The 18,878-nt window shown below is 36.6% G+C and overlaps 1 protein-coding gene across 1 annotated transcript in view; it reads right to left on the bottom strand.

The window, feature by feature from the left end:
- Positions 1 to 18,878, bottom strand: part of SORCS3 (sortilin related VPS10 domain containing receptor 3) — a 525,782-nt gene that overhangs the window by 54,916 nt on the left and 451,988 nt on the right. Inside the window, exons 15-16 of the mRNA XM_088132244.1 lie at positions 2,387 to 2,504; positions 1,383 to 1,516 (exon numbers count right to left, since the gene is read on the bottom strand). Of these exons, the coding sequence (XP_087988370.1) occupies positions 1,383 to 1,516; positions 2,387 to 2,504 (252 nt within the window). The remainder of the gene's footprint in view (positions 1 to 1,382; positions 1,517 to 2,386; positions 2,505 to 18,878) is intronic.

Raw genomic sequence — 18,878 nt, 5'->3', positions numbered from 1 at the left:
GAGAAGATATTACTTTATAGACTTTGGGGAGGCAGAAAAGAGGAATTAAGATTCCCTTTCAAATATAAAATTAAACTTATTTTGCCAATTAATGCTATAAGGTATTCAGACTGGGAAAAAGACCATGAAAGCAGTCTTGTGAAGAAGGAAACGTAGTAATGGACAACCTCCTGATACAATACCTCTGAAGAAAACAATTCACTGACTTATTTTGCAAATCCACAGTTCAAAACCTAATTGGAGCAGGCTTATCTTCACCTGCTGCATAATACTTTTGTGCTAAGAAGATTCATGCTGAGCAATACTAAGTGTAATTTGGTGCCAAGCATTTAAAGAAAAGGAGGATTCTAAGAAAAAATTATAATATAGGACCTGGCTACAGTGACTCATGCCTTAATTACCACCTAGTCAGACTACTGTAATGTGCTTTATTTGGGGCTGCCTTTAAAGAATATTTGGAAAGTACAAATTCAGTGGTTCCTTTTGGGCTCCCAGCATTGAGAGCACCATACACCAGTTTTGCAGACCCTGAATTGGATGTGAATTGGTTTCTGGGTCTAATTTTTAAGGTGCTGGTGTTGACCTACAGTATAAAGCTGTTAAAGAGATGAGGTGGGCCCCCACTCTCCCAGCCTTCTGGAAAGGGGTGAAGACCTGGCTCTGCCAATTCGTGTGGGACATGAGAAGGGACAACCAACCTGGGGGTGGCTGGCACCCTGAAGAAGTTCCTGTAGATTAATAATTTTCATTTACCATCAATTCCTTGGAATACATTATTTATTTATGTACACTGTTTTTAATCTGTTTTAAATAGTATTTCTTCTTGTTTTATTGTAAACTGCCCAGAGTTACTCATTGAGTGAGATGGGCAGTGACTAAATCTTAAAAATAAATAAATAAATAAATAAATAAATAAATAAATAAATAAATAAATGAATGAATGAATGAATGAATGGCTTGGTGCCTGGGTACCTCCAGGACTATCTACTCCCATCAGTATTGGCCCAACCAATTAGATCTACCATGAAGAAACTGCTGTAAATCCCACACTTTCAGGAGGGGCTGGGGTAAGGTGGCATCTTTCTCTGCAGCAGTGTGAACATGGTGGAATAGCCTCCCCATGGAGATCAGACTGGCTCTCTGTTGGTTTTTTGGAAGCTTTTAAAAATGGAATTGTTTCAGAAAGTTTTCCTCTGATTGTTCTCCTAGTTTTTAGGGGTTTTTTCATCTTTAGTTTCAGTTATCTTATTTGCACTTTATAAGTTTTTTATTTTTAATGTGTTTGCAGTTGTGTTGGTCCTAGTGTGGATATTTTAGTTTGTATCCATTCTATTTAAGCTGCTGAGAGTCTTTTTGGATAGTGGTGGCATGCAAATACTTACCATTCAAAGTCCCACTCAGCACAGATGCATGGTTCGGAAACAACTGTTCTTGAGTAATCTCTAGACAATGCACACCATGCCCCTGCTTTGCGTTTCTTATAGATCTTCCTTTCTCCCATGACACAAGGTTCACCCTTTGATGCAGAAGAATAGTGAGTTGGAATAGCATGGGTAAATATACTCTTGTGTACATGTTCATTATACAAGGTGCACAGATGCTTCATTTTTTCAAGAAAACATCCATATTAGAGCTTGATACAATGGAGATTGATGCCTTACACTGTCACTGTTATAGAAATAAGTACAATTACATGGAAACTGAAAATGGAATGAAATGTGAGGATAGTGGGAAAAGCATTCTGTTTATTTTCTGATAAACTCTTCCTTATTGTCAATCCTTCAAGGTCACCCACACTGAGAAGCAAGCACGGCATGGATTCCAGAAATGCTTTTTATTGTACTAAAGTAGAATAACAGAATCTTGTAAATCTGCCCAAGTTTCTCTCTGTCCCATCTTACAGTAAATATCGTAGAGTTATTCTGGGTTTCTTTCTCACGCTTCCCTTCTTCTTAAGACTGTGTAATATTTTCTGCAAGACCCCTCTTAATGGTTCATTCATTCTTTCCCCAAAATCAGTTCTGCATTCCTTTACACCTATAGCCTGTCTATAAGTCAAATGCAGAAAGCAAACAAAAAAAAATCACAATTTTCCTTTTTCCCTGTAGTTCCTTCTCATTTATGCAGCTACTTCTGAAATTCTGTCACCCATATTTTTGTTCTCCTAAACCATATCATCATAAGTCAGATAACTAAAGCAAGTATTTGTGTGACATTTTGTCAGTGGTCATAGTCACCTTTCTAGTATCCTATTCAGATTTCTATTTCTTCTCATCTTCCAGTTTAACTAAATCATGTGATTTACATTCATTAATTTATAACAGCACTCACAGCTAGGAACAGGAGCCCTTCTGGAAGACAGAAAGATAGTTTGGTGTATTCCTACCTGGTTGTGTAAATGCCATGACCGGAAATCATCCTTGGTGCATCTTCTGCTAAAGATAGATTTATAATCCACTTTTATTAGTTGCCATTCAGAACGGAGATTGAGATGGCCAAAGATTCTGAATATTGGTGGAGGATAAAAGAAAAGTAAAAAAAAGAGAATAATAATATATACATAGATTAACCCCAACCAACAATTTTTCATACACAAAACATGAATATGAAAGCAGTTTTGTAATTTCAAATCATAAAAAGAAAAAGTCCTGGTTTTTGGTATCTCCACATTTGGAAGAAGAACTGAATTAAATTTTCCTACTGTATTTATTGCTCTAGATATCTATAGTCATTCTTCAATCCAGTCCTGCAGACTTATCTTTTCCATAGAAGTATTGATCTATGACCTCTGGAATACCCATCCACTATGGCCTATGGTTATGCTGACAGAGAAAAATGTAGTCTTCACATTGCAGAAGACAGACTATATTAGTTCAAATCCTGATATATTTTATTATCTCCATAAAATATTATTAATATTTTATTATTAATATTAATAATTATTATAATAATATTAATTAATTAATTAATTAATTAATATAATAATATTAATAATATTAATTATTAATATTAATATTAATAAAATATTATTAAGGGGACGCGGTGGCGCAGCGGCTTAATGACGCTGGAAGTTGCTGGCCAGAAATGGTCGACGCTTCAGCGGTTCGAGTCCAGCCTTCGCGTAGCAGAGTGAGCTCCTGTTTCCTCCCCAGTTCCTGTCAACCCAACAGTTCGAAAACTTACGTGAGTAGATAAATGGGGACTCTCACTCCGGTGGGAGGAAAAATGCTGGCGGCGCCTTGCAAAAAAAGGAGTCGGGAGCAGTTGCTGGTAAGCACGAAAAACCGCGCGCGCCCGAAAAGGGCGCGAAGCAACGGAAACCCCGCCTCCTGCGCTCGCCAGCTGGGCTCTGCTCTAGGAAGGGGGCTCTGGCAAACCACTTCCGAAACAATTGCCTTGAAAACTGCAAGGACTCGTCCAAGCAGTCACTGCAGAGTCGGTAACGACTGAGCGCAGATAAAAAAAAAAAAAATATTATGTCCTTAGGCAATTTAAACCCATGAGTTTATTTTGATTTCAATGAAGATGAGGCAATGTTATTTCTTATATCTAGTTGATAGATTTTTTTTGCTGATAAAATTATTAGAAATAATGAAATACCTTAATTCCAGCTAATTCTCTCATTAAGGATTTCTGTCTATCTGTATATATTTTATTCTATTTTGAAACTGAGAACTACTGGACTAAACTTTGCTTTATATCCCTCATTGTGATGGCTAGATTGTAAGCACAATTTCCTGTTAGATAACCAGGAACTCTTCATTAGGACATTAAATAAACATTTAACATTAATAGACATGAAGATTTTGCTGGCTAAATGGCAAAAGTTATTTCAGAAGTTAGGTATTATATGATTAGAAGCACAGGGCACATGTGAAACATTTATTATTAGTTAGATGATATAGTTATAAAAACCTTGGAAGAGATTCTGTGTCACTTTGGAGTTTAGGTTATATGAGAATAATTCAAAGTAGAACTTCATGAATGAAAATAAATCCTGAGTTGTAATAGGAATGCATATCTCAGCAGTATCTCTATTCACTTTCCTCTCCAACTAACAAACACATAAATGCAGATAACTGGTATTGCATTGAAATGTCTGTGCAATGCTTTTCAAAAGAAGAACTGGCCTGGCTATGTGTGAAATGGGGAAATGAATGTGTTCCTATTTCTTTTACTCTACATAGTATGTACAAGATTTCGTTTATAGACACTGTTGTCATCACATAGCCAAATCTAATTAGCTTCTTGGCAACATATAATCTTAATTAAGTAATCTCAGTTAGATTGGAACAACATGCCCTTTACCAAATGAGAAGAAGAACAACAGTGTGCATGTGGTGGGGGAGTACCTTCAATGACAGTCACAGAACAATGGATAGAGACAAGTATGAAAAAATGTGCAAAAAATTTAAGTTCCTTCCACATTCCTGAAATAGTTAGTTTATGGTGAATATGAACACTGCAAATTTTAAAGCAATAAAACATGGGATAAAACTCCATGAAGTATAAAAATATAGGTTTACACTTTTCTACATGGCCACAGGACCATATATGGGTCCACTCATATCTGGTAGATTAAGTAAATCACTCAGATTTGCAGTTGGACTCTGACCTGGCAGGGCTGGTCATGGTGAAGGAGGAACAGCCTTGCTAGTTTATTTGGGACAAGCTCAATTATGTGACTCCTGAGGAAGTAGACATGATCCTCAGGACTGTTAACTCAGCCACCCATGGGTTAGATGCATGCTTCTCTTGGTTGGTGAAGATCTCCTGGGAAGTAACTTATAGTTGAGTATATGTGGTAGTGACATATTCTCTGAAGGAGAGGGTGGTAACACTTGCCTTGAAGGAGGTGGTGGTATGTCCCCTTCTCAAAAAGCCATCACTCAACCCAACAGTCCTGGACAATTTTTGTCCAGTTTCAACTCTCCCTTACAAGGGAAGATTGTCAGGAAGATGATCAGGCTGCAGTTCTGAGGACCCTGGAGGAAATGGATTATTTAGACCAGTGATTCTTAAACTGTTTGACCCAATTACCCCTTTTCTGGTCTTGAATTATGTCATTACCCCACAACTGCCCCCCCCCCCCAGCTCTCTAGTTTTACACAAGAGTCTCAGCAGCCCCAAACTGGATCCTTGATTCACAAACAAGCAATTACAAATTGCTCCATTATCCCCAGGATATGCCCAAATTACCTGCTTGTGGGTAATTAGCCTCAGTTTAAGAACCACTGATCTAGACTCTTTTCAGTCAAGTTTCAGGCTAGGACATAGTATGGAGATGACATTGATCATTCTTATTGATAACCTTTGGAAGAGTTGGGACAGGAGTGGTGTCACTGCCCTGGACTTCTCAATGATTTTGGATACCACTGATCATAATATCCTTTTGGACCATCTGCAGGGATTGGGAATGTGGCCAGTTTTAGTCTGTGTTGATAGGATGAAGCCCCTCACTTTTGGGGTACTATAGGGCTTGATACTCTTATCCCTCCTGTTTAATATCTACATGAGGCTGCTGGGTGATGACACCTAGCTGTATATCTTGACCCTAGGCTAACCAAATAATGTTGTCAACTGCTTGTCCCAGTGCCTGGAGGATGTTGACATATTGATGGGGAGGAATAGACTCAAGTTCAACACTAGCTAATTGAGTGGCTATGGGTGTTAAGGTCACCTGGGTCTGGGCACCTTCCACCTGTAGTTCTGGATAGAGTTGCAGTTCCCTATTTGGGACCGGTAAGCAACTTGAGGGCTTTCCTGAAATCTCAGCTCCTGTTTGAGGGCAGGTGGAGCTATGGTTAGGAAGAGTAGATCCATCCAATCAACAGTTGCACCAGTTCCTGGACTAGCCCACTGCACAGTCACACTATTGCAATGTACTCTACATGGGGCTGCCCTTGAAGATCACTTGGAAGATGCAACTGGACCTAGAATGTGGTGGTGTGAGCAGGAATGGGTCTTCCCCAGCAGGCCCATGTAACACATCTGCTGCACAAGCTACAATGGTTGCTAGTAAGCTTCTAGGTACAATTCAAGGTGCTAGTTATTATATGTAAAGCCCTATATACAGTAGCATAGGGACTTGTTTTCTGATGAACTGTCTCTCCCCCATGGCTTTGCCTATCCTATCCATTCAGATAAAGTTGGCATGCGTCAGTCCCAACCATTAACCAGTGTCATCTGATGGGTCCCCAGAAGTGTGCCTTCTTTGTTTTAGCATCTGTCCTCTGGTATAGCATCCCCCCAGTGATCCTACTCTGATCTCCTTCAAGCGAACCTTGAAGATCTGGCTTTTTCCCTAGGCCTTGGGCTTGGATGAGTGGAGGAATTCTTGGGAGAGCTGTGTGTATGAAGTCAGTTGTGGATTGTTCCCTCCAGTAAACCCTAGTTCTTTCCTGGACTATTTTTTTTCTCATATTCTTTTTCTATTATTGTTTACCACCCATAGTCATTTGGAGTTGGATGGCCTTACAAATATGATAAATAAATTCAGAACAAATCCACTTAAGCATGCCTACATAAGATTGCTGCCTAAATAATTTCCCTGCTAAACTAGCTCTTATTCACATTTTATTTTGATAAAATTCAAATCTTTGAAATAATAGATTCAAAACCCATAACAAAGATTTTTTACATTATTATTTTAATTTATTTACAGACAAAAGTCCCAAATGGCAAGTTACAAATATAATCTAAAATTTGGCATTAGATAAAACAAATAAAATATGAAATAAACATTACATAATACACTTAAAACCCCAACTCATTGATATGTTACTAAAAACCTTGTTTTTATAGCCATAGTTAAAAATCTGGCTGTTGCCTGTGTAATTTTAGGATTTACAAGTAAAATTTTAGCATACTCAGAAGAAGTATCTCTTCCTGGTTTTGATTTAAAATAGGCCAGATAACTTCCTGCCAAAGACTCTTATGGAATTCACAATACAATAAATATGATCGACAATTTCAATATCAATTCCATTACAGAGACAAAATTTTTGAGAGATGGGGATTTTTTGAAATCTACCATACAGCATATTTGATAGCAACACATTTAATCTGGCTTTTGAAAAGGCCAGATAAATATACAGACTATATTTACTTAAATATAAACTATTTAGATATTTAGGGAGCAGAAAAATATATCTGTAATTAATTCCAAAAGTTACAGGTGAACACGAAACGTTGGCTTTAGCCACTAATTCCTGTACTGAATTAACCCATAATCTTTGTTTAATCCAATGAAATGCTGATGTCATGTCCCTGGAAAATAAATAATCAAGAACAATGCCAACCTGACTAATCTTTTGGGTCACCTGTTTAAACCACATATCTACAAAAGATTCATTTGGGATTTCCTGAAGCAATCCTTCCTGGTTTTTAAAAACATATGTTGCAACCAAAACTTAATAGTGCTTAGTCAACCCTTTGTTTTCAAAGGTCATTGCCCAGTTTCCAAGAGAATAACAGAATCTGGAACACAACTTGGAACACTTAAAAGAGACCTTAAAAATTTCACCTGCACTCAGGCTATATTATTGGCAAATGTAATCCAAATTGGAACTCCATATAAAATTTGAGATGCAATTTTTGCATTTAAAACCTGGATTGCTGAAGGAACAAATCTCCTGCCTTTTGAATAAAAATAATGAAGCAAGTCCATCATAGTAGAATTTGCTTTCAAAAGTATTGCCTTGCAATGATGTTGCCAGGATAGAGTATGATTAAATAAAATGCCCAAATAACTAAAATTTTCTACTTGTGTTATCACATGAACTTGAATTTTCCAGATGTACTTTTTAACTTTTTTTTTCCAAAACGCAAAATGTTAGTTTTATTATAGTTGATTTGTAATTGATTTTCTTGGCAATATTTAACTAGTGCCTCAAGTAGGTGTTTCAAACCCAATCTAATATGTGAAAAGAAGAACAGTATCATCCGTGTATAACAAAGCACAACATTTCCTTTTGGCTAATGATGGACAATGGCCATCATCCTGAAGTAATGTAGTCTCCAAATCATTGACATAGATGTTAAATAGTGTAGGGGCCAGAATACAACCTTGTCTCACACCCTTATTCATTGTTATATCACCTGTAAGTAAACCGTTTCTGTTGCATCTAACTTGCATTATACTATCTTGATATAGTGCCTGTATTAAATATGTGAGATGCCTGTCAGGGACCAACTTCTCTAACTTAGCCCAGAGTTTGGTTCTATTAACAGAATAAAAAAGCACCTTAAAATCTATAAAAACAGCAGATAATTTGCCTTTCAGGTAAGCTAATATAAAACATCGATCAATTGTTGATCTGCCTTTTCTAAAAGCAGCCATTTGTCAAAACAAAGTGTTCCTTGAGGTAAGAGGTTAATTTTTTTATTTAAGTGTCTTGCATAAAATTTTCCCAGGACTAATAACAAACTAATTGGCCTATAATTGACAAAGTCTTCCATTTCTGCCTTCTTATATAGGGAAACTATTGTAGCCCTATTCCAGCCTGAAGGATTAAACCAGAAGGGACCCCACCAATCTAGACTTTTTTAAAGGATTTCAATGGATAAATTATCCTGGCTGGGAGCCTTACCAGATTTTACTTTTGAAATAAGATCAACAATCTCTTCCTCTGACACTGATTCCCACTGTGGAAGCGTAAGTAACTTTGATCTGATATTGTTTGTTATATTTACAACAGGCTGCCCCATTCCATAAACATTGATTTGAAATATTTTTCCCAGCTCTTAGATGGTTATACAGCAATCTGGGACTGAGGGAGCAGTGAAAGCCCTGGAAATTAAATTCCAAAAGGGTTTAGAGTCTTTGTACAGAGAAGCATTTATTAATAATGACCAGGAGTCTCCTTCTGCTTTCCGTTTCTTCTGGCGTATTAGTATCTTATAATTTTTCTTCATTTATAATATCTTAAAGGGGGCTGTTGTAAATTAGACTTTCTGTATGCTAAATACAATATAAAGCTCTTAATTACTTCTTAGCAGTGGCACAATCCACATCAAACCAGCTGGAAGTAATACTCAGCCAAGTATTCCTTTGATTTGATGCAGTGGACGCTCCAGATACTAAAGTTTTACTGATTAAATTTGTTAGAATATTAAAAAGTTTTTTTTCTGTAAAACTCCCATCTTTTATTATAAATGATCTAAAATCTAAAGCTTCAGTAGTTTAAAACTGTAGCTAAATGTTTAAGTGTTCTCCCCCAAAAATCCTGCAATGTAAATTGCCTTCATGAAGAACATCCGAAGATTAACATTGGGTCAGACAAACATCTCTATCATTGGTTAGTAAACTTAAAATTATAGGTTGGTAGACACTATCTGATCTGAAGCCGATTCTAAATAATCTGACCAAGGGAAATCTTTGAAATAATAGATTCAAAACCTGTTACAAAAATATTTTAATTATTAAATAATTCCAGGTATTCAGGAAAACATTTTGTTCACTGGTCTACAGGTAGGAAACCAGTTGTATAAACACTGGCATTGGTATAAACTCTGGTCTGTTATTCAGCAGCCAATAGTTATTTTCTCAAGAAGAAAAGTCTCAATACCCAAAATTCTAGAGTTATGGATGGCTGGAGCAGATGAAGACAAAACTATCAGTGGCCATTTTGTAAATAGAGTCTGACAATCTTTCTCAGGGACTGAACAGTTGAAAGGAGCAAATCAATCCATTATGAGTCACTGAGTGGAAGAATTATTGTCCTGAAGATAAGGCAGCAAAAAGTCAGCTTAAAACAGAGTTTCAATTAATCCTGTCCATTTATTTTTAACCAGACCAACTAAGTTACCAAAGCAGAGAACTTCACAGTGTGATTTTAATATCTTTGTTAGGAAGATTTAAAAAAAGGATTTTTTCCTTGTGTGATAAATTATTTGATCATCTAAAAATAGCCCAAGAAGAAAAAAGGAAATTGAAATATAAATAGAATAGCATTTAATAGCAAAATAGCTGTATCATGAAGTCGTCACTGTGCTGTGTGTAAGAATGGATGTGGAGGTCTTGAAAGAGCTTTAGTTTTACTGTTTACTCAGCCTAATTATTATCTAGTCCCTCATCTTTGGCAGCTGTAGGATGATGTCTCAAGAACTACCTTAACTAGTCTGATGGCTTAATTATTGTTTTCTTTTGTGGAAAGGATCAGTGAGTTAATTTATCATTCTTCTCTGTATAGTCAATCCCAAAAAAATTGCATTCAGAATGAAGCATCATTATTACTTTCCTTTTTCTATTTCATTTCATATACTTCATTCCCCTCATAAGAATATAATATTCCTCTAACTTTCATTTGATTTTTGTGGAAAACAAATACGTTACAGGAGCTTAAATAAAACAAATGTAAACTTTATTTAAAGGTCTAACTTTCTTGTAGATTTTGCCAAATTCTGATAAAAAATACAGCTGTTCATTGTTCATTGATGTTCATGATTTCTTTTTTCCCAGATTGGCAAAATTCCAGTTTTCTCAAATCATACTCTAGAACCAGACACAAGTTGGGACTGTTACTCTCAGATTATACTAGGCTAGATATTTTATTTAGTTTTATTATAGCATTATAGGCTATTTATAGTGCATTGGATAGTTACTCCAGTGCGCTAAAGGATCTATCACTTAGTGTCACCTTAAACATAATGTGAGTAGAGAAGTAGAAAAAAGTTTGATTCCACCTTTTAATTAATTAATTAATTAAAGCTCAAGGTGGTGCAACAAAAACTCTATGACATAAATTGGGCTGACAAAGCACAATCAGCTCAAAGTTACCCAGGGAACTTCTATGGCTGAGGGTAGATTATAACCTTGGTCTTCCCAATCCTAGTTCAACAATCCTAGTTAATTTCAATCCTAGTTAATTTTAAAAATGATCACCCCATTGACTGTGAAAGTTGATTTTAAACAGCAACTTTGATTGGATTGCCCCCAAATATTTAGCAGCCAGAGGTAAAGGATAAAGAAGCAGACTTGCATTTCCTAACCTTAAAGTATATTATTGACCAAACTGTCTGTTATTGATAACGAAATGGATAAAATCTCTGAACAGCAGAATATCAACTATAGAAGGAGCTGGCTGAGCTAATGGACTTCTTAGGTATTCATGGTATAAAGAAACAAAAGAATATAATTTTAAGGAACATAAACACGTCCCACCTGGTCAGGCAGAGAGGGAATGTTGCAGATCCCATCAGTGAGAGAATGTCAGCTGGTGGGGCACAGGAGGACAGCCTTCTCTGCTGTTGCTCCTACTCTCTGGAATATTCTCCCCCCAAAGATGTGGTGGGCCCCTACCCTCCCGGCTTTCTGGAAAGGACTAAAGACCTGGCTCTGCCAGCTTGCATGAGGCAGTAAGAGTTTTAACCAGCCCTGGGGGTGACTGGCACCTTGATGAGACTCCCCAAGCCTAATACTCACCAATTACCATCAATCCTTGGAATATACTTATTTACTTAGGACTATTCTTATATTGTATTTTTAATTAATTTTATCTTCTCTGTAAACTGCCCAGAGTCACTTTTTAATGAGATGGGCGGTGCCAAATTTGGTATATAAATAAATAAATATTATATGACAAAGTTGGTTAAAAAATGAAATCTTCTAAAAACAAGGATACGGCCAGCATTCATCATATAAATACAATCAATCAATCAATCAATATCTCACCATTGTGTCACTGCCAAATGGCTATTACTTCAAGGACAAGTACAATAAGAAAGATTTAATCACATATGCCAAGATCCATATTAAGAAAACAGACTTAAGACACATCAAGATCTGCTTGAAGGTAGAAATTTAGCATGGTTGATGTATTTATGAATTGCTGGAAGAATAAAAAGTGAGCTTAAGAAAGGAGGGACCTTGAGAAAGATGAAAGAATTTGAAACACTTATATAAAACCAAGGTCACTTATTAGGATCCATATATAAACTGTTTTTGAAATATGACAAGAGAAATTAAAAATTGTACAATAGTGGATGCAAAATTTCACAGAAGTAGTCACAGTAGAACAATGGAAAGAGCTGTGGAAAAAAATCTATAAAATGTTCTCCAAGTTGTAATTTGAGAATATTATCCAAAGATTAAGTTTTGAGACTGATTTGTGGAGCCTTTGTTACCACCCAAGGCAGTATTATGCAGGGAATAACACAGGAACAGCTTGCATCTTTGAGAAAGAAATTGCTGGATTGGACTGTTGAGAATCTAATGTCTCTGGAAGAGGTAGGAAGCATTCTATGTAAGAAGAATCTGTTTTTGTTTAAGTCCTGCTAGGTGGAGCACACTATGTCTTTTTAGGAAGAAGGTGTTCCATGGAGGTAGATACCTCCAGTGGTAGATATGAATTGTATGATGGGTAGATAAACATGCCTTTGGCCTATAGCATCTAAAACTGAGAACCTGGAAAGCAGTATATCTGACCATAGGAATCAATGGTGTTCAATTTATTCTGATGGTTCAAGGGACACAGTATTAGGGAAGTGAATCCAGCACTTTAAGTTCCTGTTGGAATTCTTATTTGTTGGATTGACTGCTATGGCCGGCAGTCTTTTCTAAGTCTTGTCAAGTCATAATGCATTAAAGACAAACCTCTTAAGAACTGGAAAAGATGCAATGGGGCTGATATTTGTGGAAGGGAAGAAATGGTTGGTGATGTACTTTTGGATTGTCTGAACTATAATAATGATAAAGGGCTGTACTCCAAGGTATCTCTGACTTGTGTGTTAGAGCTCCTTCTTTAAGAATTATGCTTCTTAGTGATCAAGTGATTCAAAAGGCTGCTGTGCAGCCTTTGCAGATGTTTTTGTGAGATTCTGAGATTTGTGATTTAATAAGATTAACTGAACTGTACAGATTCATTTGGTAGGGGATGGTAATATACCCTGTATTAGCCTTGTTTGGCATGAGGAGATGGAGGTGGTCCATAATAGTCAGATTTTATACTTTGAAAAGCCTCTTTGAAAACATCAATCTTTGTCTGGAACTGATGATGTACAGGAAGGCAGAGATAACTGATTGCTAGAACAGATTGCTGTAGAGCAAGGCAGAATAACATTGATGAAGGAATGCAAAAACCATTACCAGATCAAGGAGACAGTAAATGACATCCCAGCCTTGGGAAAGGTGGGAGCATGAGAAAGAGACAGAAAATAACCCTACCTTCATTCTGTATGGTATGAGAGGGGGCAGAAAGAAACTCTGGCAGTCTTTCAAGATTTTTTTATAATACCCTACAACAATAAAGCAGAGTTTCAGTAGTCCTAACATGACTGTTTCCTAACCTGGCCTTGTCCTTGAACTCTGGTTGTCATAACTAAGCTTGATTTTGAAATTACTACTGCTTTTTCTAACAAATTCACTGTTGCTATTGATGTACAACTTTGAACTGTTTGTCTCTTGCTCTTATCTGAGGGTTCAGGTTGATAATGACAGTGACTACAATAGCACCCTTTCACAACCTAGGTGCTCTTAAGATATATAGACCAACTTTTGGACTTTTGAGCCAGTATGGCCATTCCTGAGAATTCTGAAACTAGAAATCTACACATTGGAGGAACAGTTAGGTATTACAGCTGATGTGAGTCTTCCGGGCTGTGTGGCTGTGTTCTGGAAGTTTTGGTTCCTAACGTTTCTCCAGCATCTGTGACCAGCATCTTCAGAGGACAGGAGCACAGACAGGAGCAGTTCTCTCTGTGCCCAGGATGATGTGACCCTTTGTGGGTATTTATAGAGATCAGCGAGGGTACCTGTAAGGGGGGGGCGTTGTGGGTTAACGAGTGGCTGCTTGTTTTGGTGATCAGAATATGTGTGTATCTTCCTGGGGGTTAGGCAGGGTTTTTTCTGTTGAGTTGTTAATGAGTGGCTGCTGAGGGTGATTAGCATGTTCATTGTGTGAATTGTTCACGCGTCCTGGTGGTTGAGCTGAGTTCGTTGACCTTTTGCAGGTGTATTTTTCAGGATTGGTAGCCAGGTTTTGTTGATTTTTAGACTTTCTTCTTTTTTACTGAAACTGTGCCGGTGTTTGTGAATTTCAATGGCTTCCCGGTATAGCCTGGTATAGTGGCTGTTGGTGTTGTCTAGTATCTCTGTGTTTTCAAATAGGATTTTGTGTCCAGTGTGCCTGAGAGCATGTTCAACTACTGCAGGTTTTTCTGGTTGCTGTAGTCTGCAGTGTCTTTCGTGTTCTTTTATCCTGGTATGGACGCTGCATTTTGTGGTTCCAATGTATACTTGTATGCAGCTGCATGGTATGCGGTATACTCCTGCAGCGGTGAGGGGGTCCCTTTTGTCTTTTGCTGATTTTAGCATTTGTTGTATTTTTCTGGTGGGTCTGAAGATTGTTTGGAAATTGTGTTTTTCCATCAGTTTTCCCATGCGGTCCGTGACCCCTTTGATGTAGGGCAGAAATACTCTGTTGGTGGGGGGCTGTTTTTCTTCTTCAGTCGCATGTTGTTTTCTTGGTTTGATGGCTCTTTTTATTTCATTTTTGGAGTAGCCATTTGCTTGTAGGACCCAATTAAGACGGTTAAGTTCAGTGTTTAGGAATTGGGTTTCGCAGATCCGATTGGCACAATCCATCAGGGTTTTGATAATGCCTCTTTTCTGACGTGGGTGGTGGTTGGAGTTTTAGGTACCAGTCTGTGTGGGTGGGTTTTCTGTAAACTTTGTGTCCTAATTTGAGGTCCGGTTTGCATATGACCAACGTATCTAGAAATGGAAGTTTGGCATCAATTTCTTTTTCCATGGTGAATTGTATTGTTAGGTATTACATCATGGTATAATTTTCTTGAAACACTAACATCAGTATTTATCTTTGCTTCCAATATATCTATATCTATTAAATCATACCTGTGTTGATTTGATCAAAGCCACCTTGAGCACATTAAAAAGTTACTTTCAAAAATGCTGTTCTTTATATCATCGATTATATAGTCAGGCTAGAATCTTACTGGCAAGTTTTAGGTATTGTTTTGTCATTGACAGAAGAGCGCAGACACATTTTCAAGCCAGTAGTCTGAAAAGTCAATAGGAAAAGTCACTACTTCATTTCTCAGTTGAGCAGGACCGAATTGGAAACCACAGAATAACAATAAATATGGAAGCCCAGCTGGCAGCCAGCAATACCTTCCAGAATATGTACTTTTGGACAGACGGTTATATTACAGTCCTCAAAATAAGCTGTTAAACTCCATCAGCATCCAGTATAAATTATGAAAATTCCTCAGTCACCTCAGTAGAAAGCATACATGCTCAGCCTTTGACAAAAATGAGTGAAGGATAGATGCCACTAATTTATGAACTTTTTTTTTTTTAAACAAACTTGGGAAAACATGGATTGTGTGCAGATTTATGAGCAAGCCATTTCAAAAAGGTCAGCAGCTATCCTGCTGTAATTAAATCTTTCATTAATGTATAAAATACACAATAATTTATAAATGTGATATAAAATCTCATCAGATTCACCTAGTGAAGGAAGAATTTAGCATATTGTTTTATCTTATGCCATAATCTATATGAGTTATAGAGAAATGCTAATTCTTCCTTTTTTATATTTCTAGTGAGAAGAATTACTTTTTCAAAGGGCAATTGATTAATGTTGTAGATTACCAAGTTATTTATGATTTGTTATGTAAAAAATTTCCTCAAGAAACTATCCAATCAACCCAGCAGTTTTAATGAAAGAAATGTTCAAACAAAAAGGCATTTACCATTTCCAGGCTGTTAGCTTCACTCCAATGTGTGAAGGCCCAAGATATAAAAATAGCAGAAAAAAAAAATCATTCATTTCAAATTATAACTTCCAGTCACCTTTCATTCAACTTTGAATAAATCAAAGTGTTAGCTCATCATTAGGCTGGCTGCTTGCCTCATGTGATAGATTTGAGCTTATATAAGATTGTAGTATATGGTTATTTAACATAGTTTATTGTAACATGCATACAACAATTTGGATTTTCTGCTCCAAGCACAACAGTCTTTTTGTATCTGAAAATGCTTCCTTTTAGGGAAGCCATTTGTCTTGTATGGGTGACAGACAGAAACAATCCCTTCCAGGAAAATATAAATAAAGCTGCTTTTGATAGCTTTGTCCTAGCATCATCTTCATATGCTCTTGTCTTAGTTTTATTCCAATGACTGGTCTCCAGAAAATCTTCTCTAATATGGAATTACAGCAAAATGTCACTTTTACACTTCACTCTTTTTTTTCCTCATCTGCTGTCAATGAAATTGGAAGAATAATTACTTATAAAAATATAAAAAATGGAACAAGAGTACCAAAAGATAGACGCAAAACCAAGATAATGATAAGATCTAAGAGGCAGTTTTGATGCAATCAAGCTATGGGTAACCAATATAAATTATATTTATTTAAATAGTAATATGCCTTTTATCAAACAAGCAAAGCTCCTACACTAATTACATAAAGTAACAATAGCAACACTAAAGCAACTCTCATAATACCCAGCCATCATGCATGGTGTTTAAGGGTGGTCGAACTTTTTGCCCAAAACAGTTAAAAATCACCAAGTTGAGAAAGGCTGCAGTGAGTAAAAATTAAAGCACTAAAATGAATGGTAGTAAAGAATTAAACTCTCACTCACACAGACACACACTGACATACAATACCAGGAATGAGGAAGAAAGGGGAAAGTATCACAGGATTTATTAGACCATTTATTAATTTCTGACATTCCTTCATTATCACGCTCAACATGTGAAAAATGTTTGACAAAACATTTGTCACTATTCTTGACAAAATGACAATAATATTTTGAAATAACCCACTTACTTTCAATTTTTGTCCATGAATGGAGGTTGATTCAGCAAGGCTGTAAGCCTAAATTATTATTAAGGCTACCATATGCGGACTGCAAAAATCTGGATGACTTCTTAATAGTAGTAGGAAAATAGAGTTGTCTGTATTTTGTTAGTCAGTTCTAATGGTCATCCAGATTTTTGCAGCCCTATTATTATATATGAGTCACCATTACCTATTATGAATTTAACTAATCCACTGTCATAAGACCTATATACTATATTCATGCAGCACAGCAAACTCCTGGGTTAAACACTGCTGGTGGCAAATGATCAGTTGTGTTCAAGTTGAATAGGGACCAGCCCATCCTTGAGAAGCTCCCATTGTTCAAATTTATTTATTTATTTATTTATTTATTTATTTATTTATTTATTTATTCATTCATTCATTCATTCATTCAATCACTCATTCATTCATTCATTCATTCATTCATTCATTCATTCATTCATTTTTAGGGAAGTTATTACTAGCTGCCAGGTTTTTGCTGTTGCTCCTAATTTTGAAAAGCTATAATGATCTGATTGGCATTGCTTCACTGACTGCTGCCCTTTCTGCCCTTGTTCCACTTCTGTGTTCATGGACAATGAAAAGTAAAATGAATAGTTTAATTCTACCCCTGTTTGCACAACATAGCTGATTGGAAGAGGATAGTCTAATCCAGAACAACCTCAGGGTTGTTTTAACTAAAACTAACTTTCTCTAATCCCAGTGAGATTGATTATGGAATTCTCATTACAAACCAATCCCATCAATGACCCAGTTAATTGCGTTTCATGGATGCCACCCTTGTCTATTGCGATCTTAGACTTGCTGGTAGTCCATTAGAAAGGGAAAAGAGAAATTACAAGTGGGTTGTTGTCATCAGACAATGAACAGTTGTCTCTCAATAACCTCTATAGGCTTCTTGTCAAAAAGAACAAAACTAGTTTAGGACAGTCCCATTTGTATTTGTCAACTGCCAAAATCGACCATTAATCTTCAAAAATCTCCTCCTCCTCCTCCTCCTCCTCCTCCTTTTTCTTTTCTTTTCTTTTTTTTTTACAGCTTGGTTCTTCTTCAAAGGAAAAGAACAAAATCAGCCTAACGGTTAAGAAATCAGGATCAACAACAAAGTTTTCTGTTTAGCAGAATATGACAATAATATTTTGAATTTGAGAAACCATGCCAGATACAAATCTTTTATTTTTCTAATAAATGTAGAGCCAGATAGGTGTAGGGGTTAAGGCATCAGGCTAAGAACTGGGAGGTTTTAGTCCTGCCTAGGCACAAAGCCAGCTGGGTGACCTTGGGCCAGTCTCTCTCTCTCAGCCCCAGGGATGGAGGCAATGGCAAACCATTTCTGAAAAACCTTGCCAAGAAAACAGCAAGGACTTGTCCAGGCAGTCACCAGAAGTCAACACTGGTTTGAAGGCGCCAAAAATAATAAATAAAATAAAATAAAATAAAATAAAATAAAATAAAGTAAAGTAAAGTAAAGTAAAGTAAAGTAAAGTAAAGTAAAGTAAAGTAAAGTAAAGTAAAGTAAAGTAAAGTAAAGTAAAATGACCCAATTATTCCCCAGTAATTTGAGGAATCCATGAATTTTTGAAAGGTAGATAGAAGACTGTCACCCACCTCTGACATAGCTCCAGGCAACCAAAGCAGCTACTGGGGATTTTATTTAGTTTTAAAACTCGAGCGCTGGAGAAGGGGAATATTGATACTGTGGATATGATGGATGCTTTATTACAAATTACTGACTATAGCTTGCCAAGAGTCAACTGACTGTGGCAGGCTAATGTTAAACAATCAAACAAACAAATAAATATTGGGGAGAGCTGCTCAGGGGAAGGAAGGCTCATACTTTATCTCTTTCCATGTGCTGATCCTCATCTTACTTGTGATAAACAAAAAGTCCAACAGCACTGCATATGATATGATTACAAAACATGCAAATGAGCTCAAAAGAAAGCAATATTATAATGCTGGTGTAAGAGTCCATCAGCATATTTATCTCTGTCCATTTCCATATAGTTCACATAGCTGCTGTTTATATCTGTATCCAATTTGTCAATC

The sequence above is a fragment of the Python bivittatus genome, unplaced genomic scaffold, assembly GCF_059951505.1.
Source record: "Python bivittatus isolate LINGU-HERP-01145 unplaced genomic scaffold, Pbiv_v1 ctg000980_np1212, whole genome shotgun sequence".
In the NCBI taxonomy this organism is placed as follows: Eukaryota; Metazoa; Chordata; class Lepidosauria; order Squamata; family Pythonidae; genus Python; species Python bivittatus.
This window is presented reverse-complemented; position numbering and strand designations above follow the sequence as displayed.